General features: G+C 45.4%; 1 protein-coding gene across 1 annotated transcript in view; it reads right to left on the bottom strand.

Annotated features, from left to right (window-relative positions):
• Positions 1 to 211: 211 nt before the first annotated feature.
• Positions 212 to 27,044, bottom strand: part of Ifnar2 (interferon alpha and beta receptor subunit 2) — a 38,324-nt gene continuing 11,491 nt past the window's right edge. Inside the window, exons 2-10 of the mRNA XM_038345042.1 lie at positions 21,311 to 21,402; positions 20,256 to 20,297; positions 20,056 to 20,088; positions 19,083 to 19,206; positions 16,937 to 17,106; positions 13,689 to 13,855; positions 12,058 to 12,223; positions 5,319 to 5,446; positions 212 to 1,594 (exon numbers count right to left, since the gene is read on the bottom strand). Of these exons, the coding sequence (XP_038200970.1) occupies positions 860 to 1,594; positions 5,319 to 5,446; positions 12,058 to 12,223; positions 13,689 to 13,855; positions 16,937 to 17,106; positions 19,083 to 19,206; positions 20,056 to 20,088; positions 20,256 to 20,297; positions 21,311 to 21,402 (1,657 nt within the window). The 3' untranslated portion in view covers positions 212 to 859. The remainder of the gene's footprint in view (positions 1,595 to 5,318; positions 5,447 to 12,057; positions 12,224 to 13,688; positions 13,856 to 16,936; positions 17,107 to 19,082; positions 19,207 to 20,055; positions 20,089 to 20,255; positions 20,298 to 21,310; positions 21,403 to 27,044) is intronic.

Here is a 27,044-nt window from a genome sequence, read left to right on the forward strand (position 1 = left end):
CCCCAAAGTCATCCACTGGCTCCCCCTCCATGGCATTTAGAACTTTCTTCTCCCAGGTGACTCACTGGGAGTGTCGCTCCCAGCGACTGTCATCCAAATACATACACAGAGTACTTTAAAAACTGCAAAGTGTGACGCTAAGACAGGTATCCCATTTGTTCTGAAGGCCTCGAAATGCTTTCTTAAAAACAAAAACCTTAAAATATGGTGGGCACTGAGATTTGCTCCTCACCCTCTGCTTCGCCAGATGGCTTTCTCTGGAGTCATCTGTAGGATCCTGGAATTAGTCACATGGCTTTTCCCCACCCCCACTTTACCATGGAGGGCTTTATGGGTGGCCGTGAATGACCGTCTCAGAGTGGACAAAACAGAACGTGGCATCTGAGAAGGGCCCAGGCCTCGCTGGCTTCCTTTGCATATATCCCTCCTTTCCCCCCACTGACGGAGTGCCCTTCCTCCTTCCCTTTTGCCTGCTTTTAGGCTCATTCCCTGAGCCCGGCTAAACACTTCTTGACCCGTTTTTCTTTCCTTTCCTCTTCCCCAGTTTAATCATTTCCTAGAAATGACACAGGGATGGGAGGCCTTGGCTACCTCTGAAAGTCACACTGAATGCTGTTCCCTGGAAAACATAACACAGCCCCTCCAATAGCATCGTTGAACAGGGCGTGGGCGGGTCATGCTCATGACCCATGTAAACAATATGGATTTCCAAACTGGAAATCTGCACAGAGAAGGCCATCAGCAAGAACCACAAGGGTCTCCAGTTCCCTTGTCCCTCCCTCGCGGACACAGTGATCAAGTCAGGCTGTGAAGAGAACCCTGTAGGTGTTCAGATGGAGCCAAGGAGCCGCATCTGAAGTCATCTCATGATATAGCCATCCCCTAGGTCAGCGTCAGAATCTGAGCTGTCAGTTCTTTCAGAAGACCCATCTTCGGTCCACAGAACCTGGGAAGAGATGCCGGGTTGGGGCAGCTGTGTCCCGTGGCCGCCGGCCATCAGAAGGCCTGACTCTGTCCTGTGGGGAGCCTCGTCTATGTGCCCTGTATCTTCTGCAAGAGATAGGACCTCGGAGGCTTCCTCAGGGTCATCGTGGAGAGCTCTCAAAAACACAGAGTTTAAGTTCACATTGAAGGTAACTTTGTCCCCCGGCCCATTCACGGAGCTGCTGTCATCCCCGGGGAAGGAGTCCTGGACCCCCCTCTCTTTCCTCTCATAGGGGCCGCTCGGGTCTTCTGAAGGCCTGAGACCCGACCCCACCTCAGCCTCTGTGGGGAGTTCAGCCATAGCACCAGCCCTGGCCCCAGCTTCATCGGATTCCTCGGATTCGTCGGCAGCAGAGTCCTCTTCAAGCTGGGCCTCCTGAGGGTTGGCTGAGGAGTCCGAGGCCGGGTGCGGAAGCCTGCCCATCAATCCGTGCGTGGTGTAACCCGTGGCGCTGGCTTTGGGCACCTCCTCCTCATCGCTGTCGCTTTCATCCCCGTAATCATAGTTCCACACTTTCTTCTTTTTGTTTGTAGGGATGATCTCCAGCTTGTCCACTGCTTCGGATGGAGGCACTTCAGGGAAGATCCAGTATAAAACGCTATGCAAATTCTAGAAGGGGGAGGGCACGGGGGGGGGGAGGGAGGGAGAGAGAAGAGAGAAAGGCCTTCACTCCTATTAGCTCTTCAACAGATAAAGCTTAGCATTCACTGTGAAGGGATGTGGGTGTGGGCATATAATAACAGGAACTGACGGCCATGCCACGCTTGCTAGTTGCTGGGCCCCACTCCTGTATTTCCAAACCCACATAAAATGTCACAGCATTTGTGTGTCTCCTCTGCGCTCCCTCCTGAACACTTTCAACCACCTCGAGATTGATTACAGAACTCAGTACCACACCAACGCCGTGTGAATGGGACAGAGCATTGCTGAGGGAACGCTGCCCAGAAAGAGTCCGGTTAGATGCCCTGCGTGTGGTCGGGTGAAGCCTGGGGGCTCAAGCCGTTCTCTACGCCCCTTTGCCTCACACGGGGATTTCACTCGGGGCTCTTTGCATGCTAAGCATACCCCGGGCTACCGGACACCCAGCCTCTAGACTTTCACACATTTAACTGTGTGTGGTATGAGATAGAGAGGGCTCCCATAGAGTTCCTCTAACACAGCTAACACCATCAGCAGCCACGGTTCCCCCAGCAGATTGCACAGCTGACTGTCACACAGCAGCCTTCTGTGTTAGGACCCGTGTTTTGGAGCTTCTCCTCCAATAGGCTTTTCTCTTTTCAGTAAGACTGGATCCTTTCCTGTGTGATGGTCGTGCATACTGTTTATTCGATTTATTTCTTAAATTAAAAAAGATGGTGCTCCTGAAATTCTATGGTTTGGGGGCTATTGATAATGACACTCCATTCCTATAAATATAAAAACGAGGAAAATAATTTATGTCATTGGTAATCTGTCTTAATCTTGGTGAGCACTGCAGCTTTGGCAGGTGGCAGGAGAGAATTCTAGGAGTGCTGGCTTTTTTCTTTTCTTTTCTTGATCTGGGCTTAAGTTACATGGTTGTTTGGGTTGTGCAAGATTCAGTGGGCTTTACACAGTGGTTTGTATACTCCTTTTCCTATGAGGTTGGAAACAGCTTCACACTTACCTTCTAATTAAACAGCCAATTAAATATGCAATGACTTTGCCAAACCTTCTGTTTTGTGTTTTTTTTTTTTTTTTTTGAGACTGTCCCTGTGTGCCCTGCTGGCCCTGTATTCACTACGTAGGACAGATTACTGACATAAAAATTTATCTCCAGAGTAATGTAAACTTTTGAACCTAATATTCATAAATTATTATTGTCTGCCCTACTCTTCATACTCAGCCCCATGGGCGGGGCTTTTGGTTCGCCTTGTCCCACCCCATGGGCGGGGCTTTCGTTTGCCCTGTTCCACACACCAACACTTGGAATACATATTGTCATTCAGTAGTGAGTTAACAAGGATTTGTCAAATTCAAAACAGAAACCATTTAAAAATTTTACTAGAATGTTCAAGACCCTGAGTTTGATTCCTCCTAAACTGAACTTTCTGGTAAATATGCATTACAAACACAACTAGGCCTAGAGGGTCATATTTTCCTTTTTCTGGCAGATTTGCTTAAATGGAGAGCAATAATTTTTAACAGAGAAACAGAAGACAGACCCAAAGTGACACTAGAAGAAAGTGCCTAAAACTCTCAGCTCTGGAGGGACAGTGGCTGCCCGGAGAACAGAATCAGGCAGATTAGCTACACCAGGAGAAAACGAGGTATTTCTATTCAGATGTCACAAAGGCGATGTGAAAGGGACTATCTGATAGAAGAAACAAGAAGTGGTCGGGGATGGCAGCTAAGTGAAAACGCAGGCCGTTTAGAAAGAGGAACCAGCACTCAGAGCCTGCTCCGACCCAAGCTCCAAGCAGAAGCAGCCAGGAGCTAAGCAAATGGCTGTCGAGACCAACGGAAGCAGCAGGTGAGAACAAGTGTGAGCAGCCACCCTGTATGACAAACCAGCTCCTTATGACATTTTATACGATAAACCTGTTGTGTGTGTGTGTGTGTGGTCCCTTCAAGCAATCTAAAACGAAAAGGTGACCCACATAAAAATTTCCATTGTACTATTCCTAACTGGAAAGAGAGAAAAAGAGAAGAAAGTTAACCCAAATGCCCTACAGCTGGGAAAAAACAATGCCTTGAAAATTATGTCATTGCATGGTCATTAAATATAATAGGTGGGGGCTGAGAGGGCCCGTTCAGCAACATGCCGGTAATGACTCTTAAGTTCTCATCCCAGAACTCAGGGTGGGGGGGGGAGGGCGGGGAGCTGGTTCAATAGCCTTAATCTGTGATCCCAGCATGCGAGGGTAGGGATAGAGACAGATGGAAGGTCACTGTCAACCAGCCTAGCTGAACGGATGGCCTCCAGGTTCAGTGACAGACCTTCTAAAAAGATAAAGGGGAAACGGTACCCCACCCTTAAGGTTTGGGGGACACTGCAGAAGAGGGGGCAGAAAGGCTGTAGGAGTCAGAGGATCGAGGAGTCTGCTGTGGGATTGTCTCCTCGCAATGGCAGAAGCTACACGCGTAATGGCGTAATGTCTCAGCAATAGGACTGATTAAACAGGAGCTGAACAAGGGTGACGTCAACAGACATGCAAAGTAGACCGGGTCCAGGAAGCCCAGGAGGCCTCGACCTAACACAAAGAGCTAAAGGCAGCTGAGGAAAGCTGGGAGTTGGAGCTGGAGAAATAGTCTTCCCCAGGGAAGGGCACATTGGTTATTCATACCAAATGGTCTGAAAACACACATAAAAGTACCATTATTCAGACTGAGCAGGTCATACCTTATGTATTCAGGAATACACATATATATGTATATATACACACAAATACATATGTGTGTGTAATAGCAATGCATATGTTTCTAATACTAATTAATGAAAAAAAAGAGCCATGAATTTGAGAGGGAGCAAGGGGGAAGGTTTAGAGGGAGGGAGGAGGAGGGGAAAATGATTTAGCTATAATCTCAAAAAACATAACATTTTAAGAGTTCAAAAAAAAAAAGCAACCGTTAGCTTGTTTTGGAAAAGTTGTGCAGTTGAATAGAAAAAAAATCAATTAAGCTTAATAAACAGAAAGAATGTTTTATGCATGTAAAAAAACAAAACAAAACAAACTAACTGGAAAAGGCTGGGGAGACGGCGTGGCAGGTGAGAGCCCTTGACATCAGGACATCAAGACTGGCCACCTGAGTTCCATCCAGGACCTGGGAGCGGAAAGAGAGCTGACCCCTCCTTACATTGTCCTCTGACTTCATAAGAATGCCATGGAATGTGCCCTTTCCCTAGCACAAATAAATAAATGTTAATTTAGTTGTTTTGTTTCTATTTAAGAGAGAAGACCATGAAGTTGGGTGGGTAGGATCTGGGAGGAGTTGGGACGCAGGAAAGAACATGAAAAAAGATACTGTATGAAATTCTCAAAGACTGAATTGAAAATATTTAAACAAAAATAAGCTGGGGAGCCACTGAGAAAGACACCATGAACAAGTACCTATGGGGGGAGAGATGAAGGAGAGAAGAGAGAGAGAGGGAAAAGGAGAGGGGGAGAGGAGGGGGGGAGAGAATGAATATAGGTAGAAAATACAGAAAGTAGAAAAGGCCCAAATACATTTGACACTTGCAGGGATGACAAAGGATCTAGAATGATCAAGATGACTGATGTTTTTGGAAAATGAGATTTTTTTCCTGCAAACATATTACATCTATAATAAAATTATTAAATTAAATAATAAATAAAGATAGAAAACTACATACCAAAGCATTGGGGAAACTATTTTTTAAGCATATACAACCAATCTGTTTCAGCAATATGATGAAGCTTATGACGCCCATCGTTATGAAACACACTGTAAATATTCCTGCTATGGTAGATTCTGACGATCCTGTTGATGAAAAGATACATGACTTTATTCAGGAGAAATTGAACGCATGGTCACAGGTGGGGTATACTCACTTTGGTTCGGTATTAGAAGTTAATGCGGAGGAAGCAAAAGTTTGAAAAAAATTTATATTGCTAAATACCAAAGAAAGGAAGCTAATATAAATGCATTATTTGAAACAAAATATATTTAGCTTTTCAAAATCAAAATAGTTTTATGTTTGACAACTGCAATAGAGTAGCTACTAGCTGTCTGAGCTTCTTGAAATTTCAACGATCAAAACTGGAATCTACTTTCTCTGCCACACCAGATCTCAGATTGCCTGTGGGCACTCAGCCCTCCATGGTGGCCCAGGTGGAAGAGCTGGAGGATGGAACACCAGCCTGGAAAACTAATTAGGGTGTTCTGAGGCTTGGCCTTGGCCACAGCAGGAATCCAAACCCTGCCAGTGCTTTGCCTGTGAAGACCTTTCCTAGTCTCTTTTCAAGCTTCCTCTTGGAAGATTTCTACCTCTGCATTGAGAGCAGCTGTTTCCCCTAAGGATAACTGGACCAAGGTGCAGTGAGTCACCACAGGTGACGTTCTCTTACATTTCCAGAAAGGATCTATATTAGTATGAACCCTGTATCAGAGCTTCAAGGAAAAACAGGCAGAAGAGGTATAAGGGACTGAAAATGGATCACATACTTCAAGTCTTTTAATAGGTGAATTAATGAATGGCTAGCTCAGTGAAGACCCCGGGCATTGGGAGTTAGCCCTGACTTCCAAACGCAGGCCCATGAAGAGTGTGGATGGTGGAGGATCCTCAGGCCTGGCCTCAGAGGCACGGTATGAGGATTTCGACTCACAGATGATTCACAGACCTACCCAACTTCCTAAAGAGTCTACAGAAGAGCAGTGCAGTAAACTCAACTGACAAGCACATCAGGCAAATTGTAGTCCGTAGCAAGCTAGAGCAACGCTTCTCACAGGACCTTGTGGCATCAGTCCCAAGTGTCTTCATGACTTGAAGGTTCTGTGTTTGATTTTAGCTTAGGTAAGGTAAAATACAAACTCTTGGGTTGCAGCCAATTATGCATGTATGTTCTCATCATAGTTTGTTTTCCTAAAAGAGAGTTAGATCAGCTCATTTTGGGAAGCAGAGGCCAGATTTGTATCTTAAAATCTTGGCCTTGGATGCATCTTGTCTTTCTTTTAAAACCTAAGAGGCCTGGGTGGCAAGGATAGTGTTTTATAAATGCCGTTCTCTGTAGCAGACTGATGATGTAGCCGACTGATGTAGCGGGTGATGTAGCGGATGATGCAGTGGATGATGTGGCGGATGATGCAGTGGATGATGTAGTGGATGATGCAGTGGATAATGTAACGGGTGATGTAGTGGATGATGTAGCAGGTGATGTAGTGGATGATGCAGCGGATGACGTAGCAGGTGATGTAGCGGATGATGTAGCAGGTAGTGTAGCAGGTGGTGTAGCCGATGATGTAGCCGATGATGTAGCGGATGATGTAGCAGGTGATGTAGCAGATGATGTAGCGGGTGATGTAGCAGGTGATGTAGCGGATGATGTAGCGGATGATGTAGCAGGTGATGTAGCAGATGATGTAGCAGGTGATGTAGCAGATGATGTAGTGGGTGATGTAGCAGGTGATGTAGCAGGTGATGTAGCAGATGATGTAGCAGGTGATGTAGCGGATGATGTAGCAGGTGATGTAGCAGATGATGTAGCAGATGATGTAGTGGGTGATGTAGTGGGTGATGTAGCAGATGATGTAGCAGGTGGTGTAATGGATGATGTAGCAGGTGATGTAGTGGCTGATGCTTCTTGGAGTTCTTCCCTGCTGGTTTCTCTGGATGAGAACCACTTAGATCATTGCAGAGCCTGGCAGGGAGCCACTTGGATCTCCCACTTTGTGGCACACCACTGTCCCTCCTACATCCTAAGTCAGATCTGCACAAGTCCCCCTGGGGCCCTCATCCCTTCTAATGACTTTTAAAGACTTACGCCGTCTAGAGTCTCACACCCTCTGACCTAAACCAGTACTGTTCCTCCTTTGCTCATTTCACTCCAAGTCAGTGTCTGCTGGACTCATCATATGGAATCCCCCCTGCTGGGTCTCCTAGACTTGTTTGCCTTGTTCCTGTGGTCGAGCCTACAGAAGCAAGGTGGCAAAACCTGGCTCAACTAAGATTGGTGTACAATTCCTATGTTTGGCATTCAAATTGAGTTTCACTGGGATAAAGACTAGAATGTTTGCGGGATGGCATCGGAGATCCATGCCCAAGCCTTTCTCTGCTTTGCAGAGCTCTCTTTCGTCCTCAGATCCAGCAGACCAGCGGCTCTCAGTCTCTCACTGTCCCATCTTTACTTCCGTTGTCACTGTCCTCTGTGCTCCCAGGAGGCCAACACAGGTGGCCCTGGATAATTTATCCCCATTCTCAATTTATCAGAAACCACCCAGTCTCTTTGGCCACAGGTCTAGGATCAGGATACAGGTGTCTTGAGATACAGATGTCTGTATGTGGCTGTTACTCTGTCTACCACACATCCCCGGGGTCCTCGTCCGGGAACCACTCACTTCAGTTATCTGTGGCAGATGCTGTAGGTGTCCCACCCACATTCCTTACCCATCAGTGAGGCATAGGTGCTTAGGTGCAAGCTAACAGCTAAGTGTGAGATGCTTCTGAAGGACTTGACCTGACCGAGACAAAGTTGCTCCCACCTGGAGGTCACACCATCCGGGACTATTAATCACCCCAGTGACTGAGGGTGACAGGTTTCTGAGGAGCCCCTGGCATTGGGCTGCTGAGCCAAGGATGCCCATGCCAAGGGTACCCATTAGTTTTGTCTTTGCTGGCCCACACTTGCTCCTTCATCCCCCTTCTGGGGTTCGTTCACCTCTACACAAATCACAAGTGAATAGAAATCGAAGGGAGTGTGCACCCAGATGGCCACATTTGAAACAGTGACTGCCCACCCCTACCCTAGACACTTCCTTGCCGACATTCTTGCCTTATTTCCGCCCCACCCCCCCCCCCATGGTTCTTACTGTTACTTTATTTCTACATTTTAATCTCACTATTTTGTGTCCTACTGCTGTGGGAGTCCCACAACACCAGAGATTTCTATTTCTGTCACTGCTGTATTTGTTACATGAATAGAATCCCCTCAGGGTTTGCTAGGAGCCATTTGATGGATTTAGGAATTAACAAGGGGAAGATGCCTCACCATATCTCTGGGCTAAAGTCCTACCCTAAGAGTAAGCACTGGTTTCAGCTGTCCATCAAGCTGCATCTGCTGGACTGCTGTTTTTGCTGGTTAAGAGCAGCTCAGATGGTAGCTGGACAGCGGGAGGGGTCTTACTATCTGAATCTGTGATTGCTGAGTACCAAACAAGAAAGCACAAGTGTTTGGATAACTGTAGATGTGAGCTGTCTCAGTTAATGACGGAAGGGAGGCCAATGACACATTAAACGATGTGTTAACACTGGATCATGGTGGGATGAACCCACAGCATGCTATTGCAAGACCAGGCCTTAGCAGGCAGAACACGGGGAGGGGAGAAGAGGTCAGCTTCCAGAGAACGGCCAGCTGCTAGTCAACGACTCTGGGTCACAGTAAACCTTCCTCTGTGGTTTTACTAAATTTGTGTGTGCGCGCGCGCGCGCGTGTGTGTGTGTGTGTGTGTGTGTGTGTGTGTGTGCATGTATACACATGCCACAGTGTGCATGCGGAGGTTTCAAGACAACCTTCTGGAGTTTGTTCTGTTCTCCCACTGTGTGGGCTCTGGGATCAGATGTAGCTGCAAGCACCTTTACCCCCTGAGCCATCTCATCCACCCTGACTTGAATTATTGCTTGTGAGAGTTTTATCTGTATATAAGATCATGATGTTTTCTGTACCTGTATATATACATATATTCATATCCCTCTCTCTCTCTCTCTCTCTCTCTCTCTCTCTCTCTCTCTCTCTTCCTCCCCTCTTTTCTTGGTTCTAGGCACAAGGCTTCAGACCGCATGAAATTCCCTGACTGAAAGCTGCTCTTTTTAGCAAGCACTATTTGAGGCCTGCTATGGTGCCCATTGAGAAGGGAAGGGAGCGGGTGTTAGGAAGGGCTTGGGTCAGGAGACTCTGCCCTCAGTTGTGGAGCAATGCTGTCATTAGCGGAATGGGTGATCATAAAACAGCTTGCTACTTCCCCTCCATGGCATGTGATATCTACAGATTCAGAAAGGAAGCCTTCCATTTTGCATTTCCCAAGCCCACAATCTACTAGGAGAAATAAATATATCTATCTCTCTTTTTAAAGATTTATTTATTTACTTTATGCATGAGTGCTCTGTCTGCATGTACAACTTTATGCCAGAAGAGGGCATCAGATCCTACTATAGATGGTTGTGAGCCACCATGTGGGTGCTTGGAATTGAACTCAGGACCTCTGGAAGAGCAGCCAGTGCGCTTAACCTCTGAGCCATCTCTCCAGCTCCCTAAATGTCTCTTCTTTGTATAAAGTTATCCACTTGGGTTAATTCATTACTACAGCAGCAAAGAGACTAAGGTAGCAACCATATTTAAGTCTATGCTAATGAAGTGACCCCAGGAGAGCAGGGAGACAGTGTCAGGATGAGGTCTGATTTGTAGAGGAAAGAACGGGTACAGCCAGGGAGTGTACTCCTCCTCCCTTTGGGAGACTAAGTCTAATGCTGCAGCCAACGGTTTTGCTAGACCCAGCTAAATCCCTGAATGTGGGATGGTGGACATGCTGACGTTCTGGGGAGGCTGCCACCACAGGAGGAGAAGCTACTGTGTTGACTCTTCCATTCCCTGTGCCGTGAGTCTAACGTCTTCACTAGACTCGTGTAGAACTTTTATCCCGACTAGTCACGCAAGTCCCAGGAATTCTGGGAGGCACATCATCAAACTATTGGATCTGAGAAGAATTTTGGGGAGTTCTTGATTTTGTAGCCCAGCTGGACAGGAGTCCAAGTGCTATGAAGACCTTGAACTTGGGGCTCGCATCTGAAGCCAGGACGTCCTGTGACCACAGGTACTTATCCCGCCTGCTCTGACTGGGTAGTGGCTCAGAAAAGAGCTAGAGTGTTATTGGCTGTCTACTTGGAGTTAAGAGGTCTGGTGCCAGACATGAACATGACTTGCTCGGGGCCGATGTTAACCGTTTTGTAGGAGTTATAAGCTACAGACACTGGAACTCAGCTTAAGGTAAGGGTTGGCCTTTGCCTTTACTATCAGTCTGTGTATCTTCCGGCTTTGAGAAACGCTAGACCACACTGCTACCAGACCACCTAGTGCCAGGCCCTACATAGTGAGGCTTGCTGAGTCCCCAAATAGCTGAGTCACTTGTAATAGTTACCTTGGCAACATTGTGGCCTACTGCCTGACAGAAGAAATGTGAGGGGACAGGATTGGCTCATGGTTTCGGAGAGTCTGTCCATCCTGTCAGGGAAGGAGGGGCAGAGGTGATGGGCTTGGTGGCAGGAGTGTGGACTGGAAGCCATTCACGTGGTGGATGAGGAAGCAGAGAACATGCTGCATGCTGGGCCAGAGGTGGGTATGACCTTCAAAGGCCAGCCAGTCCCAGTGACCTACTCTGGTCAGTTAGGGCCAACCTCCCAAAGTTTTCCAGAAAGACCCCAAATGGTGCCATCAGCTGGAGGTCAAGACCTCAGACCATGAGCCCATCCGTGGGGGTCATTTACCATCGAACCTTCTCCTGGTTCCCTTACTTTTACTCTGCTGGGTGCCGGTGTTGAGGAGGCGGTCTTTGGGGCTGAGGGATTTCAAAACAACTCTGGGTGGGCAGGAGGGTGGGGGAGGGGGGAGCATGGGGGGAGGGCCGGGGCAGTGGCGGATTTTCAGAACCTTTTTCTTTCAGTGAGATGCCGGAGAGAGAGCTGGTGACCGTCCTAGACAATAGGGAGGGTGCCTAAACTCAACCCCTCTCATCGCTATTCTTTGAGGCAAGGTCTTGCTACATAACCCAGGCTGGCTGGAAACTCACTGTGGAGCACAGGATGACCTCAAGCTTATCATCTTCCCTCCCCTCCAGAAGGTCAGAGTACAGGCGTGCACCACCACACCCCATGCTCCTTACCGCTGCTCCCTTGTTCTGGCCACTCAGCTTCTCAGGTAAAGAAAGGTTGGGGTCACAGTACTGGCTGTTCAAGGGTCTGTAATAGGAAGGCTTCTTGACCTCTCCAGGGGCTGTCTCCTCTCTGTGGAGAAGCTGCTTCCCTCATATTCTTAGGACTCACACCCAAGGCCTCAGTTTCCATCCTGTACCTTCCCAGGCTTCCAACACCAGGGCTTCAAGCAACTTCCAGCCTCCTAGCACTAGGCACAAACAATGGTCCAAGGGCACACAGTGCTGGGTTTAACCCAGAATTCCTTAAAAGAGAGTGCCAGAGAGGATCTGACCTTCTCAAGCAGACACTTGGTTATTCTTCGGGCAGACATTAGAGATGGACCAGTAGGAACAGCTGCGTGACGTGCATTTATTGGAAGGAGCACATTTAGCACACTAGAACTTGAAATTTTTTTTCATCCAGCAGATTTTCCATCAAAACAAAAGTACAAATTTTAAAAGCCTAGCCATACCTTCTTCCTGGCCAGGCGGAAGGAGAGTGCATTTAAAGGGGGACTTAATAGTGTCTTCCATCTTTCCAGCTTTAAAATAAACGGACACACAATAATTTGTCTTTGGAAGTAAGTCTCGGAGGACATAGGTGAAGTTCCCCATGATGTTATTCATTTTGGGATTGTGCTGTAAAAAGAAAGACAGACACAGACACGCACACAGACACACACAGACACACACACACACACACACACACAGAGAGAGAGAGAGAGAGAGAGAGAGAGAGAGAGAGAGAGAGAGAGAGAGAGAGAGAGAGAGATCAGTTAAGACCTTGGTGAAAGCTCTGAGCTCTAAAGGTCACATTTTCAAATTGTAAACAGATTTAAAAACATCATAGGATTAATTGTGAAAAGGGTTATAAGTCTCTAGAAGCAAGCAATTTATCGCTAAAACACATGTTTATACATATGCACACATATTTTAAAACCACATCTGGCCTATCAACTCCTTTTCTGAATGAGAAGAAAATGTCCTAAAGGGAATGAAGATTCCTGTGAAATCATTTCTACAATATTACCATATTCTCTTAGCCCCACCTGTACTCCAAACACTAACTCTGTGAGAAGTCTTGTTTTGCAATTCCTCAAGGGCATTCTCAGCAGCAATTTCTTAAGTTGGGACCGCATCTCTACCAGCTTCTCCTGAGAAGGAGGGGTTACTAAACAAAGAGGCAGCCGGCTCAACAAACCACAAGCTCATGCATGGAGGGGAGTCATGGAAAAGACGGTGGGGCAGGGTGGACACCGTGCAGCAGAGAAGCTGGCACCTCCCAGGGGAAGGAAATAACACAGGCTCTCAAGGTCCTGAGTGCCCATGACCGTAGCTGGCCGTTTCCCCAGCCTACAGATCATTCCTTCCCTTTAAAAGAGAGACTCCAGAGGAGAGCGAGCTCTGCCATGCTTTTCGGGAAGGAGCCCATTCCAGCCAGGCTCTGTCCCATGACTCGCCACAGGCGCCCTCATCAAAAGACTCTCCCTCCACAGACACGGGACCCGCAATGCCCGCCACAGCCTCCTGCTGAACACCATCTTGGCATCTCCCATTTAACATAACCTAACTGAGCCTCAGCCAGAGTCCTCATTAGTTCAGCTAATGGCACCTGTGACAATGCTGTGGCCTTAACTTTCCCCTTTTCTCCACCATACTCTGGAGTCCATTTATAAAATACACTGCAGCACTGGAAGGTCCATGGCCAGCTGGTCCAGGCTATTCCCACCTGCTGCCTGGGTCACACCAATGGCCTTTTATTCCAAGATTTAATTTGATTTAAAGAGGATTTTTCTTTAGTAAAGAGGAGACCTGCTGTCTATAGTTTTCATCCTGCAGTGTCGTTATTATCCTGGTCAACACACTTCGTTTCTGAAACAGTCTAAAATGCTGCATGAACAAGAAGAAGCGTGCTGAGATGTAACAGCAGATGCTACAGCGTCTCTCCCCTTCCTACCCCTGCCCCATCTCTCTCTGCAATGCTGAGTGTCGAACATGACAGAAACACGCAGCCCTCCCCCTGGCTTCACACAGCTCTTGAAGAGACAGGAATATCCACGGCCAGCTTGGCGTCACTTTGATCTGAACCCGAGGAAGCACTTACCATCTTCACGTTCTTGCCTGCCTGCTCTTCGATGACAAACGACTTAGAGTCTAGTATTTCCCATATGCTCTTCCCGAATATCTTGGGGGTGACAGGTGGGAATTTCACTGTCACGTTGATGTGATCCACGAAGCCAACAACCTCAAATTCTGGCGGCTCCGCTCTAACTGTGTGGGAAAGAGAGAGAGCGTGAGCTCCAGTCAGTCTTTTGGTACGCAAGGTCGCTCCTCCTAAGAAAGGCTAATTCTGTGGGAGTGGGCTTCTCATTCTAGCTGGATAGCATTGTCTGGATTTACTGGTGAAAAGCAGAGAATACGAAAAACGATTCATGAGCATTCCTATGGCACACTGAGACAGGTTTGAGATGGACATCAGCAGAGTTCCAGTTCTCAAGCTGTATTCTACACGCAAAATTTAAAGTGACTTGTCTTCATAACTCAACATGAATATATAGCAATAATATTCACTTGCAGAAAATACAGGTGGGAATTTCCTTTGAGTATAATTAACTTCCATGATGTATGTATATGAATAAATATGTGTTCACTAGTATTAACTGGGGCATATAACTGGTCATACACACTGAAATTAAATCCTTCTAACCCACATTTTTTATGCCACTTAACTACTTAAAAAACAAAACAAACAAACAAAACAACCCAGACTTTCCCTACACAGCCTGGCTGGCCTTGAACTTACAATTCTCTACTTCTGGTTCTTCAGTACTGTGATTATATAAGCATCAGTCATCATCCCTGGCTCACTTAACTATAATTCATAAACATATTTATCTACCTCAAGGGATAGAAAACCATGTCTCATGGGTTACACTTTGGCACAACCTACAATTTCAGATCTTTTTCTTTTGGATGATTTTGCATTTTTTTGGGGAGGGGGAATCTCAAAGGAAAAATACGAAGGACAACCCAGGACAGAGCCTGTATCCTGTATATGGGCCACAAAGTCTAACATGTTCTTCTCTGGCCTTCATGAGGAGCACTGGCCCCCAACTCACCACATAACTTTCCAGGATGAATTTAAAACCTTGTGTTCTAGACCCCAACTGACTCACTATTTCGAACAAATTGATTATCCTTAATATTTATGAAAAGAACCAATGTGTCATTCAGTGTTCTTGTACTGAAGCTTTGCATTTGTCCTTAGCTATTTCTTTCTCTCGGTGTTTTCTTCTTTTTTTCTGAGACAGGGTTTCTCTGTGTAACAGTTCTGGCTATCCTGAGATTCACTTTGTATACCAGACTGATCTCAAATTCAGAGATCCACCTGCCTCTGCCTCCTGAGTGCTGGAATTAAAGGCATGTGCCACCACTGCTAGGATCTTTTTCCTTTTAAAACTGCTTCTAGGGGCTGGAGAGATGGCTCAGAGGTTAAAAGCACTGACTGCTCTTCCAGAGGTCCTGAGTTCAATTCCCAGCAACTCACATGGTGGCTCACAACCATCTGTAATGAGATCTGGTGCCCTCTTCTGGCCTGCAGGCATACATGGAGGCTGAACACTGTGTACATAATAAGTAAATCTTAAAAAGATTACATTAATTTTTTAAGTGCTTTTAAAAAATTATTAAATTATGTGTATGTGTGCATGCTTGTGGGGAATGAGCACATAAGTGCAGTTGCGTGAAGACGCCAGAAGAGGGCAGCAGATCCCTGAAGCTGGAGTTCTAGGTGGTTGTGAGCTGTGGATGCTGGGAACTGAACTCAGCTCTGTAGGAACACTGTATACTCTTAGTTGTCGAGTCATCTCTCCAATGGTCTTGGCCATTTTTTAATAACAAATTATCAATAGGGAATTCTTGGTTAGAGTCGTCACATGTTAAAGGTTTTTTGTTTTATTTATTCTCTCCATATTTGATAGAAATACATCTACTATTTTAAGGGTTTTTTTTAGTTTTTAATTTACTTTATTTGTGTGTGTGCATGCATATGTGTGTGGGCATCACAGCACAATACAGGTGTGAAGGTCAGAGGACAACTTTTGGGGAATTGCTCTCTCTCTACCATGTGGGTAGAGATTGACCAGATCATTGGGTTTGGGGACAAATGCCTTTACTCACTTGCTGGCTTAAGTTACTTGTTTTTTTTGTTTGTTTGTTTTTGTTTTGTTTTGTTTTGTTTTAAATACGCGTTGCTGAATCTGTTCAGAAGAACGGTGTCAAAGCAGGAGGTCTGTGTTGCTTTTCTAGTACTGGGGGTTTGGTTTTGTTTGTTTGACAAAGGGTCTGACTACGTAGCCCTGACTGACTTCCTACACTCTATGCAGCCTAAACTGACCTCAAACCTGCAGTAGTCCTCCTGTCTCAGGCTCTTGGGGGCTGGAATTACATGTGTGCACCACCATACTTGGCGATCTTAGGTTTTAGTATCTTTTTCATATTTATTATTTGGATCATGAAAAATACTTATTACCTGAATACATATTCCTTATCATGATCTATAAATTATTCTTCAGTATCTTTTCTGTGAGTCTATGCACAGATATAAATGGTGATCCAAAGCTTGCATACCACTGCAGTGGTCTCATGCCTCGTAAGATCTGAATCATGGGTCATGTGGCACACACACCCCTACTCGATCTGTCAGAGCATGTCAAAACCAAATCATGATCTTGGAAACCAGTTATAAAGGAGCTGGAACCACTAACACAAGTGCTCAGGAGGTGGCCCTCAGACACAGGGAAAGGGAGAAAGGGGTCACTCCATCCTGTGAGCTGAGGGTCCTAGGAGTTCACATATGCAGCTTTATTGGGTTATAGTCTTAGACAGGCTGTGGTAGTCAGGAAGACACTGACCTAAACTGACATGATAGCTTAGAGAGAAACATACAAACCCTCTTCTCCACTTCCTGCCAGGCTCCTCCCCACTTCCTGCCAGGCTCCTCCCCACTTCCTGCCAGGCTCCTTCCCACTTCCTGCCAGGCTCCTCCTCACTTCCTGCCAGGCTCCTCTCCACTTCCTATCAGGCTCCTCCCTACTTCCTGCCAGGCTCCTCCCTACTGCCTGCCAGGCTGTAAAGAGATCAGGAAAACAGCTGCAGCTACTGCTGAAAACCTGCCAATAATCTGAGAAGATCAGGTTATGGACCCACTTTTCAGATCAGAAAGCTGAGGCTCTGAGCAACCAATGACCACACAAGGCAGGGCCAAGAGTCAACCCAGCTCTCAAGTCAAACACCTCTGTGGACCTTTCTCTATGTAGCAAACCACGGAGAGAGAGAGAGAGGCATGCTCACTGTCTGTGTCCGAGACATAGGAATCACAATAGCTTGGCATGGAGTCTCCTCTGTAAATGACGACGATGGGAACATAGACCTCATGCGTATTATTCCACTTGTCTGTCACATCGCAAGATGATTCCGTGATATTTCTACAGTTCTCAAGCACCTTCGGATCTTCTGGTTTGCTTTGGGGGTGGGGGAGAAGATGAAAAAGGAAAAGCTGAGCTTGTGTGTTCTGAGAGTCTGCTTTCTGGGCCTCATTCATTCCTTCAGGGCTCTGACCAGATATTCCACACTTACTTTATCTTAAGATTGGACATGTTAAACTCTACCTGGCCCCACACTTTTAATCTCTTTAGGATTTTTTCTCCTAAGGATTCATTATATCTTTATTTGCTTAGTAATGTCCCCAGCTTCTTTCTGAATATCTGTGCCTAGAGGGAAGGGCTTTGTTCCATGGATGCAATCTGCTGCATGAAGGAAGGAAGGGAGGGTGGGAGGGAGGGTGGGAAGGAAGGAGGGAGGGAGGGAGGGAGGGAGGGAGGAAGAAGAAACTTTGGCCTGGGCTTTCCTGGCCTTGGCTTCAGACCTCCCTCACACACTCAGATAATTACAACTGCTTTACCAAGACCTCCCTCTCTGTCTGAACGTCATACAGCATAGTCTTAAGTCAGAACTATGTTAGTTTAGGGACAACATGGACATCTGGTCTACCAAGCTTGGGGAAGAAAGGGAAAGTGTTGGCTAGCTTTAACTGTCAACAGGAGGGAGGGAGGAGAACCTAGGGCTGAGGAATTATCTGGATTGAGTTTGCCCGTGGACAAGTCTGTAGGTGACTATCTTGATTGTTAATTGACGTGGGAAGCACCCTGAGGGTGGGTGACCCTGCTTCCTAGCCTGGTGCTGAACTGTATGAGTAGAAGAAGAGAGAGCTGAGTGACTAGCTTAAGCCAAGCAAGCAAGGATCCATGGATTTGTTCCTCTGATCATGACTGTGATGTGACACTTGAAGTTCCTGCCTTGACTTCCCTCAACAATGGACTGTAGCCTGGAATTGTAATCCAAATAAACCCCTTTCTTCCCCAAGTTCCTGTTGGCCAGGGTGTTTTATCACAGTGGCAGAAACTAGACCAGGTAGGCTAACGGCATGTGTGATCATCAAGGAGATAAAAACAAAGATTTGTCAGGAGAAAGGGAGACTCACAAGAGGCCTTGCCTTCTCCTGGTTAGTTTAACAGTTAGACGTCAGGTGCATAATCAGGAAAAGGACATTTTGGGCCAGGTCACAGTGCTTACATACACATACTCTCTCTTCAAAGAGCTACTTGGTCATAACAATGATGCAGGAAAGATGAACGTGGGAGCAAGAGGGCCAAGGTAGTATCCATCCACTTCATCTTTACTCCTTGTAGCAATCCTTAAGCAGAGACAAAAACGCTCTGGACTAAGAATCAAGCTTGTCAGTGGCAAAATGACATTGGACCCAAGCTTGCAGAGCTTCTCGAATCTAACCTGTCTCCATGAGTAAAGAAACATGGACGGAAAGCATTATATGGTCAACAGACCTTTGAGCCCCATGGGAGTGAGACCCTTAAATGTCAGAGTGACTGAAGACAGATCACTGTGAACCATAAGAATCTGACTTTGGTTATGAATACAAACGTTGCCCCCAAACAGCTTTGGGTTATTAAAGATTTCAAATTAATTAAGAAAGGATCAGTGTTTTGACTTTGACCCTTTAAGGTTCTGAATTTAAAAAAGAGAAATCCAAGACAAAGAGTTGGGAAGACGGCTGAATCAGTGAAGTGGTTGCCCAGAAAGCATGAGGATCTGTGTTGGATCCCCAGCTTCACACGGAGGCAGCACCCACAATCCTAGCCCTGGGGAGACAGACTGTAGGATCCCTGGGGCTTACTGGCCAGCCAACCTGGCAAAAGCCGTAAGTCCCTCCCTCAAAACTTAAGGTGGAGAGCGAATGAAGCAGACAGCTAATGTCAACCGACCTCTCGCCTCCGCAAACACATGCGCTTGCTCCCCACACACATATAAATTAACTTAAAAAAGTCTGGGACCAGAAGTGTGCATATTGAGGGAAGAAATTGCACAATATGAAAGAAAGGTAACACATTCAACAAGAGAAGAAAATGAAACACCAACCAACCTCATGATTGTGCTCCAAAACGTGAAGTGAGTGTGTGGGAGCGACTTGTTCTCTAATTCCAATGATAAAACTAGCCGGAAGTTTCGTAATGTCAGGTTCATAGTGCAAAATTCTTTTGGGTACTCTGGAGGGAACGGGAGGTGAAAAGAAAGAAAAGAAAACAAAAAAAATGAAATCTGAAATTCAGAATTGCTCTCCTGCTTGGGAGCTCAGACCCAACGTCCCCAAGAACAATGGCATCTGGAACATGCAGGAAATCTGCTGGACATGGGAAATGAAGTAATTCCGATAGTTAGTGACAACATATTGTCAGAGGAGCAAAGTCCACAAACAGGAACCAGCACCCTGTAAACAGACTTGGACAAAGGGTTTCTCTAATTATCATTAACTAAATAGTTCATGGATCCCAAATAATCATGCTCCTTCCGGACCAGGAGCTTCTTCCACAACCTCCTCATCCTCTTTGCTCAACTGGTCCATAAATCGCTCCACCCACTTTCGACTCCCTCTCTCTATATCTTCCTGTCTCTCTCCCTCCCTCCCTTTCCCCAACTCAGTTCCCCACTGCACTTTAATTCCCCTGGTCACAAAAAGGAGGAAGAATTCTAGTTTTAAAAATGTATTTTCCTTTACCTGAAACTAGTATGTAGAAGATGAGAAATTAAAGAGAAACTATGTCTGCATTATATTTTGTGTCTTCATTCTTTTATTAGTGAGAGATTAAAACTTCAGTGTTCCTATAAGAGGGTATCTTAGTGATCGCTAGTGTTTCTTTCCTTATGATGGTTTTAGGAGACTGTAAATGGAGACTGTGCTTTCATTTCCCGGCCACCCAGACCTGAATAATCACACAGAAACTGTATTAATTACAACACTGCTTGGGCAATGGCTCAGGCATATTCCTAACTAGCTCTTACATCGTAAATTAACCCGTTTCTATTAATCTACGTGTCACTACAAGGCTGTGACTTACCAGTAATGTTCTCGTACGTTTCTCCTTCGGCAGCTATAGGAGACAGATAATGAAAACTTCAGTTAGACAATCCTAGCTCCTCTTAAGGACAAAGGGTTCCGATAAGCTTGTCAGCATACCCCAGACCAAGCTTTCCCTGTCTGTTAGCCCGACACTTTGACCCTTACATTAAATATAGCCAAACTTATAATAATTCTTACCAACAAAAGCAGATGGCGAACCAAACTGTAGGATCATGCACACTAGGAAGAAGAAAAACAAGTTACAGGGACGTTTATTCTGGGTTCAGATTATCAGCATCACGCTAAATTTAAGAGCCTTGGACACACGTGCACTCACAAACACCGAGACTTGCTTATGCTAACAAAAATACTGTGAAGAACAGAAATGTTCCTGGCCAACGCTGGCACCATGGACACTTGTGTGATCTGAGGGTGGCAATCAGGGCAGAAGCAAGGTGAGGTCTCTGGGACCCAACACAGCAAGGACTGGGCAGGAACTGAGTGTCTGAGGAGCAGCTGTGCATATGAAACATTTCTCAGAATAGAAATCATCATGCTGTTCATTAATACACTTTATAGGTAAAGATATTTACTCAGGGCGGACGATGAAGAGAGGGGTTTGGGTTGGGAACTAGTGAGTGCTGTCCCCTCGGAGCAGGCTTAAATTAAGGGGGGGCATTTATTTCCAGATCTGGTAATGACTTAAGGGGAGTGGGATTCCCGGCATTTTACAGAAGGTGGAGACCATGGGTGGCACACATTATCCATGGATACCTATACTGGGACAATTGTCACACTCAGGAGTCCCTAAGGACAAACGAAGGGACAGATGACCTGTCAGTGAAACAGTCAAGAAGGAGAAGGAGAAGGGGTGGGAGAAAACAGAACTGCAGTGAAGAAAAGGTCTTAAATAAAATGAATGAACTGCATAACCCCAAGTTCAGGGCTGGATTTCCAATTTTGTGTCCATGGAAAGAGATAAAGGGGTTGTCCTCTCCACTCCACTGTGGGTCAGACTTAGAGCAACCGCCCTTCGGTTAGAAACAAGGGTGTTTCCCTAAAATGATTGTACCTTACATTATTCTGGCTTTACTCAAATTAACAGGCAGAAAACCACGGGTGCCTGATATAGGTCATGCGGATCTGGGTCCTCCAGCCATGGACACTGGTGTGTCAAACCACACCAGGGCTGTGTGGTGACCCAGACACAGGCTTGCTCCTCTAACAGCTGTGAGATGAAGAGTAACGCTTACCCCCAAGACACAGGTTACAGAAACTGACGGCAGAGAAGGCGCGGTCGGAAAGCATCCTGGTGAGTCCGTAAGTCCTTCCTCTGCTCTCACATCTGGAAAAAAAATAATATTGAGGTGATCAAAATTCAGAAGCACCCAATTATATCGTCACACACACCACACACGCAATAATAAAAGGCAAGTAAGAACTGGTGGAATTCGAGCTACAGATGTGGTTCTGTTGGTAGACCCGGACTGGTAGCCAGCCTGGCATAGACTCAGTGTGCTGGGGTACATCTGTCATCTAAGCACCCAGAGAGATGGGGAGAGGATCAGAAGTTCAAGGTCATCTTCAGCTACATAGGGAGTTTGAAGCCAGCAGGGACAAGGCAGCCAAATTCCTGGTTTTATCTTCCCTAGTTCCTTGGGAGTGGACCATCAATTTGCTCAGCTCTTCTTCCAGCTTGTGGTAAGGATCCCTAGCTAAGGAGATTTTTTTTAAAGCTTAAATGTTTGAATAGACAATGAGTATTGGGTTAATTTATTTTTAATTATTAAAAAATTAAATTAACAAATCTGACTGTGTCTGTGTGTGGGTATGTGTATGTGAGCAGGCACGCCTGTGGAGGCCCAAGGAGCTGGAGTTACAGGCGGTTATGAGCCTCCCTTTGTGGGTGCTGAGGATTGAATGTGAATCTTCTGTAAGTTCTAACTGCTGAGACATCTCTCTAGCACCTATGTTATTACTATGTGACACAGGCTGCCTTGAACTTGAACAAGCCTCCTAGCTCAGCCTTCCGAGTGTTAAGATTACAGACAGGCACCACCCTCCTGGCTAAATGAATTTCCCTTTCTTTCAGACAAGAGGTAGAATATTCAACCATTTCCTACTTAATTTTTTTCTCCTAAAAAATAAATTTGAGAGGTCTTTCCACTAGAGAAAATGCTCTTGTTTTTAAACTATAGTTTTTCAGTATGCCTCTATGGACACGCTATCACTTATGAAATTTCCCATTGCTGGTTCTGCCATGTGTTCCCCGCCATGATGGATTAGCCCCTCTCAAAGTGTGAACCAACGCAATCCTCTCCTTCCGTTTGTTTCTGACCAGGTATTTGGTTACAGCCGGGAGAAAAGTAACTAAAACAGAATACTAGTCACAAGACTAGCCATTGCTGTTACAACCTTGACGGTGTGGTTCCTAAGTCTTGGGGAGGGTTTTCCGGAGGAATGTGGAAGACTTTGGAGCTGTTGGCGACAGAAGCTTTTAAGTGCCTATTAAGTGCTTAAAGCTTTAATAGGAATTTGGAAGGCCAAAATGCTCTCAGATACACAAGCAGTAGAGACTCTACTCATATGGTTTCAGAGAGGAACAAGGACTCTTTAGGGAATCTGGCTAAAGGTTATTTGTGCTGCAGTCTGGCAAAGAATCTGCCTGTGGCCAGAGGAGGCTGCGTTGGAAGTCACAGGCTGATTTGTTTGAAGGAGGACGTCTTAATTAAAGACAGGATGCGCATGCAGACTGCTATGGTTACTGCTCACCGCTCTCATCCACGTCTGTGCTGAAAGAAAGCAGCAGGTGATTCTGAAAAACATGGAGAAACACACAGCCTGGCAAGGAAGGCAGCGCGCTGAAAGCTGCTTGCAGGCAAGGTGGGTGTGGGTGACACTGGCATCTGTTAAAGATGTTAGCGCCACTAAAGAGAAGCCAGGGAGTTTGCACTCAGCTAGGATCATAAAGTTATCCTGAAGGCAAGACGCCGCCCGCCGAGTGCCAGGGCTATAACAATGCGTTCCACTGGGAAAAGAAAGCCACTGGAGAGGTACCCCCACCCCCATGCCCCATTGCAAAACTGCTGCCTAGGACAGCAGCTGCCGCCCAGGGAGGCCAGCCTGCATCTCAAGGTGGCAGCAGATCTTGGTGTTCTGTGTGGTGCTGTTTTTGCAGGAATGCAAGACCCAAGAGTGCGTGGATTAATGGAGTCTTCTACCAGTCCTGAGGGGGGCGGGTATAGCATGTGTTTCTAGCATTCATGTCCTGAGTGAAGCTGTGGGGGTCAAGCCCACATTGGGCTTAGGTTATCAAAGACATCAAAAATGTGGGATGTTCACCAAGGAAAGCTGCAGGGGGCAAGTTGGAGCTGGTCCAAGGAGAAGGTCATGTGTACCACAGGCAGAACTGGAGGGGCAGGGCTGCCCAAGACTGTAATAGCTCAGGTGATAACATCAAGGACCCTAGATGCCAGATGTGGAACTTTAGGATTTGGTATTGGGATTTGGTCTTGCTCTGGTCCAGTCCTTTCTGCTGTGGTTGTGATATTGGATTCCTCTGCTTATTAAAAATTACCCAGTCTGAGATGTTCTATTATTCTTGCAGAAAATGAGTGAAGACCGTGGTATACGGCTATTAGGTTACTACAGGGAACAACACAGGAAGATTTTAATACTGTCTAGATACACACATGTGAACAAGATGTACACCCACCCAGCAGGGAACGTTCAGGGCCTCCTGCTAGCAACAGGGAGGCATTACCACTCGGACATTAAAGAGAAAACACAAGACCAGCATGAGCTTGTACGGAGAAGTCCCATTTGAAGAGCTATGACAGACAGCGAAATGACACCTCCAGGCCACAGAGGCTTCGGGGCGGGACTGAGGACACATGGCTTTCATTACGTCATTATATCACATGTCCAAACTCAGCTAGGGTGGTGGCGTGTGCCTGCAGGGCAGGCGCCTAGGGGAAGACAGTAAAAGCTGGGCCGGGGGGCAAACAGTAGCGCCTAGGTGAGGGGCTAAACATTCCAACTTTGACAGAAATGGTCTTGCCGTTGGCCTCTACAGCTGTACCAATTCACAGAGGGGTTTGCCCTCCACACCCTCTCCACGGCATCCAACCCTTGGTTTAACTTTTTTTTTTTTTATCAAATTTATAAATAAAAAACCTCTTTCCTAATATTAGTTTTTATCTCTTGTTCTGGTGAGAGTTAAGTATCTTTCCACACATTTGAAGGCTGTGCACCATTCTTTTTCTGCCAACTCTTTCTTCCACTTCTACTGATTTATTTATTTATTTTTTTGGCAGGGACTTTCTAAGTATGAGAACGTGACAATTCATGGTATGAATCACATTCTTTTTTCTTTTTCTAGAGAGTTCTCTGCCTGCTTTTTGATTGCAAGTGCTGGCATGTGCATTCGTGTGTGTGTGTGTGTGTGTGTGTGTGTAAATCATTTGGGAGTTCCTGGTGTTCATGCTTCCATATGGAAAGCTACAATTGTCCCTCCTTATCCGTGGATTTGGCATCAGTGGATTTGACCAGCTGTGGATCAAAAATACCAGAAAAAGAAATTGTCTGTATTGAATTGGTTCAAACAATTGTTTTTCTTTTCAGTATTCCCTAAACAATACAATGTAACTGTTTACATATCATCTGAATTGTACTAGGTAGTACATGTAGTTTAGACATGATTTTTAAATTGATTTTATTGAGCTATACATTTTCTCTGCTCCACTCCCTGCCTCCCTCCTCCCCTTCAACCCTCTCTCAGGGTCCCCATGGTCCCAATTTATTCAGGAGATCTTGTCTTTTTCTACTTCCCATGTAGATTAGACCCAAGTATGTCTCTTTTAGGGTCCTCACTGTTGTCTAGGTTCCGTGGGATTGTGATTTGTAGGCCGGTTTTCTTTGTCTTATGTCTAAAAGCCACTGATGAGTTAGTACATATGACAATTGTCTTTCTGGGTCTGGGTTACCTCACTCAATATGATGTTTTCTAGCTTCATCCATTTGCCCGCAAATTTCAAGATGTCATTGTTTTTTTCTGCTGTGTGGTACTCCATTGTGTAAATGTCCCACATTTTCCTTATCCATTCTTCAGTCAAGGGGCATTTTGGTTGTTTCCAGGTTCTGGCTGTGACAAACAATGCTGCTATGAACATAGTTGAGCACATATCCTTGTGGCACAATTGAGCATCCTTTGGATATATACCCAAAAGTGATATTGCTGGGTCCTGAGAAGGCTGTTTCCTAATTTTCTGAGAAATCACCATACTGATATCCAAAGAAGCTGTACGAGCTTGCACTCCCACCAGCAATGGAGGAGTGTTCTCTTTCCCCCACAGCCTCTCCAGCATAAGTTGTCATCATTGTTTTTGATCTTGGCCATTTTTTACTGGTGTAAGATGGAATCTCAGAGTTGTTTTGATTTGCATTTCTCTGATGAATAAGGATGTTGAGCATTTCTTTAAGTGTCTTTCAGCCATTTTAGATTCCTCTGTTGAGAGTTCTCTGTTTAGGTCTGTACTCCATTTTTTATTGGATTATTTGTTCTTTTGATGACCAAATTCTTGAGTTTTTTGTATATTTTGGAGATCAGCCCTCTGTCCGATGTGGGGTTGGTAAAGATCTTTCCCATTCTGTAGGCTGCTGTTTTGCCTTGTTGACTGTGTCCATTGCTTTACAGAAGTTTTTCAGTTTCAGGAGGTCCCATTTTTTAGTTGTTGCTCTCAGTGTCTGTACTACTGGGGTTATACTTAGAAAGTATATATATTTATTGGTTTCCTGTGTCAATGCGTTCAAGTGTACTTTCCAGTTTCTCTTCTATGAGGTTCATGAGGTCTTTGATCCATTTGGACTTGAGTTTTGTGCATGGCAATAGATATGGATCTATTTTCATTCTTCTACATGTTGATATCCAGTTATGCCAGCACCATTTGTTAAATATGCTTTCTTTTTTTCCATTTTATAGTTTTTGCTTCTTTGTCAAAAATCAGGTGTTCAAAGATGTGTGGATTGATATCCGGGTTTTCTATTTGGTTCCATTGGTCCTCCTGTCTGTTTTTATGCCAATCCCAGGCTGTTTTCAGTACTGTAGCTCTGTAGTAGAGTTGAAGTCGGGGATTGTGATGCTTTCAGAAGGTCCGTTATTGTACAGGATTGTTTCGGCTTTCCTGGGTTTTTCGTTTTTCCAGTCTTTTGAGGTCTGTGAAGAATTTTTCTGGGATTTTGATGGGCATTACATTGAATCTGTAGATTGCTTTTGGTAAGACTGCCATTTTTCCTATGTTAATTCTACTTACTCAAGAGCATGAGAGATCTTTCCATTTTCTGGTGTCTTCTTCAATTTCTTTCTTCAAGATTTAAAATTCTTGTCATGCAGGTCATCACTTGTTTGGTTAGAGTTACTCAGAGATATTTTATGCTATTTGTGGCTATTGTGAAGGGTGATATTTCTCTGATTTCTTTCTCAGACCATTAATCATCTGTGTAAAGGAGGGCTACTGATTTTTTTTTTTGAGTTAATCTTGTATCCTGCTACATTACTGAAGGTTTTTATGAGTTGTAGAAGTTGCTTGGTAGAATTTTTTGGGGTTGCATATGTAAACTATCATGTCATCAGCAAACAGTGAGAGTTTGACTTCTTTTTCCGATTTGTATCCCCTTGACCTCCTTTTGTTTTCTTAATGCTCTAACTAGAACCTCAAGAACTATATTGAATAGATATGGAGTGGACAACCTTGTCTTGTTCCTGATTTCAGTGGGATTGCTGGGAGTTTCTCTTCATTTAGTTTGATGTTGGCTGTTGGCTTGCTGTATATTACCTTTATTATGTTTAGGTATGTTCCTTGTATCCCTGCTTTCTCCAAGACCTTTATCATGAAGCGATGTTGTATTTTGTCAAATGCTTTTTCAGCATCTAATGAGATGATCGTGTGGTTTTTATTTTTCAGTTTGTTTATATGGTGGATTACGTTG

Source organism: Arvicola amphibius, chromosome 10 (genome assembly GCF_903992535.2).
Source record: "Arvicola amphibius chromosome 10, mArvAmp1.2, whole genome shotgun sequence".
Taxonomy (NCBI): domain Eukaryota; kingdom Metazoa; phylum Chordata; class Mammalia; order Rodentia; family Cricetidae; genus Arvicola; species Arvicola amphibius.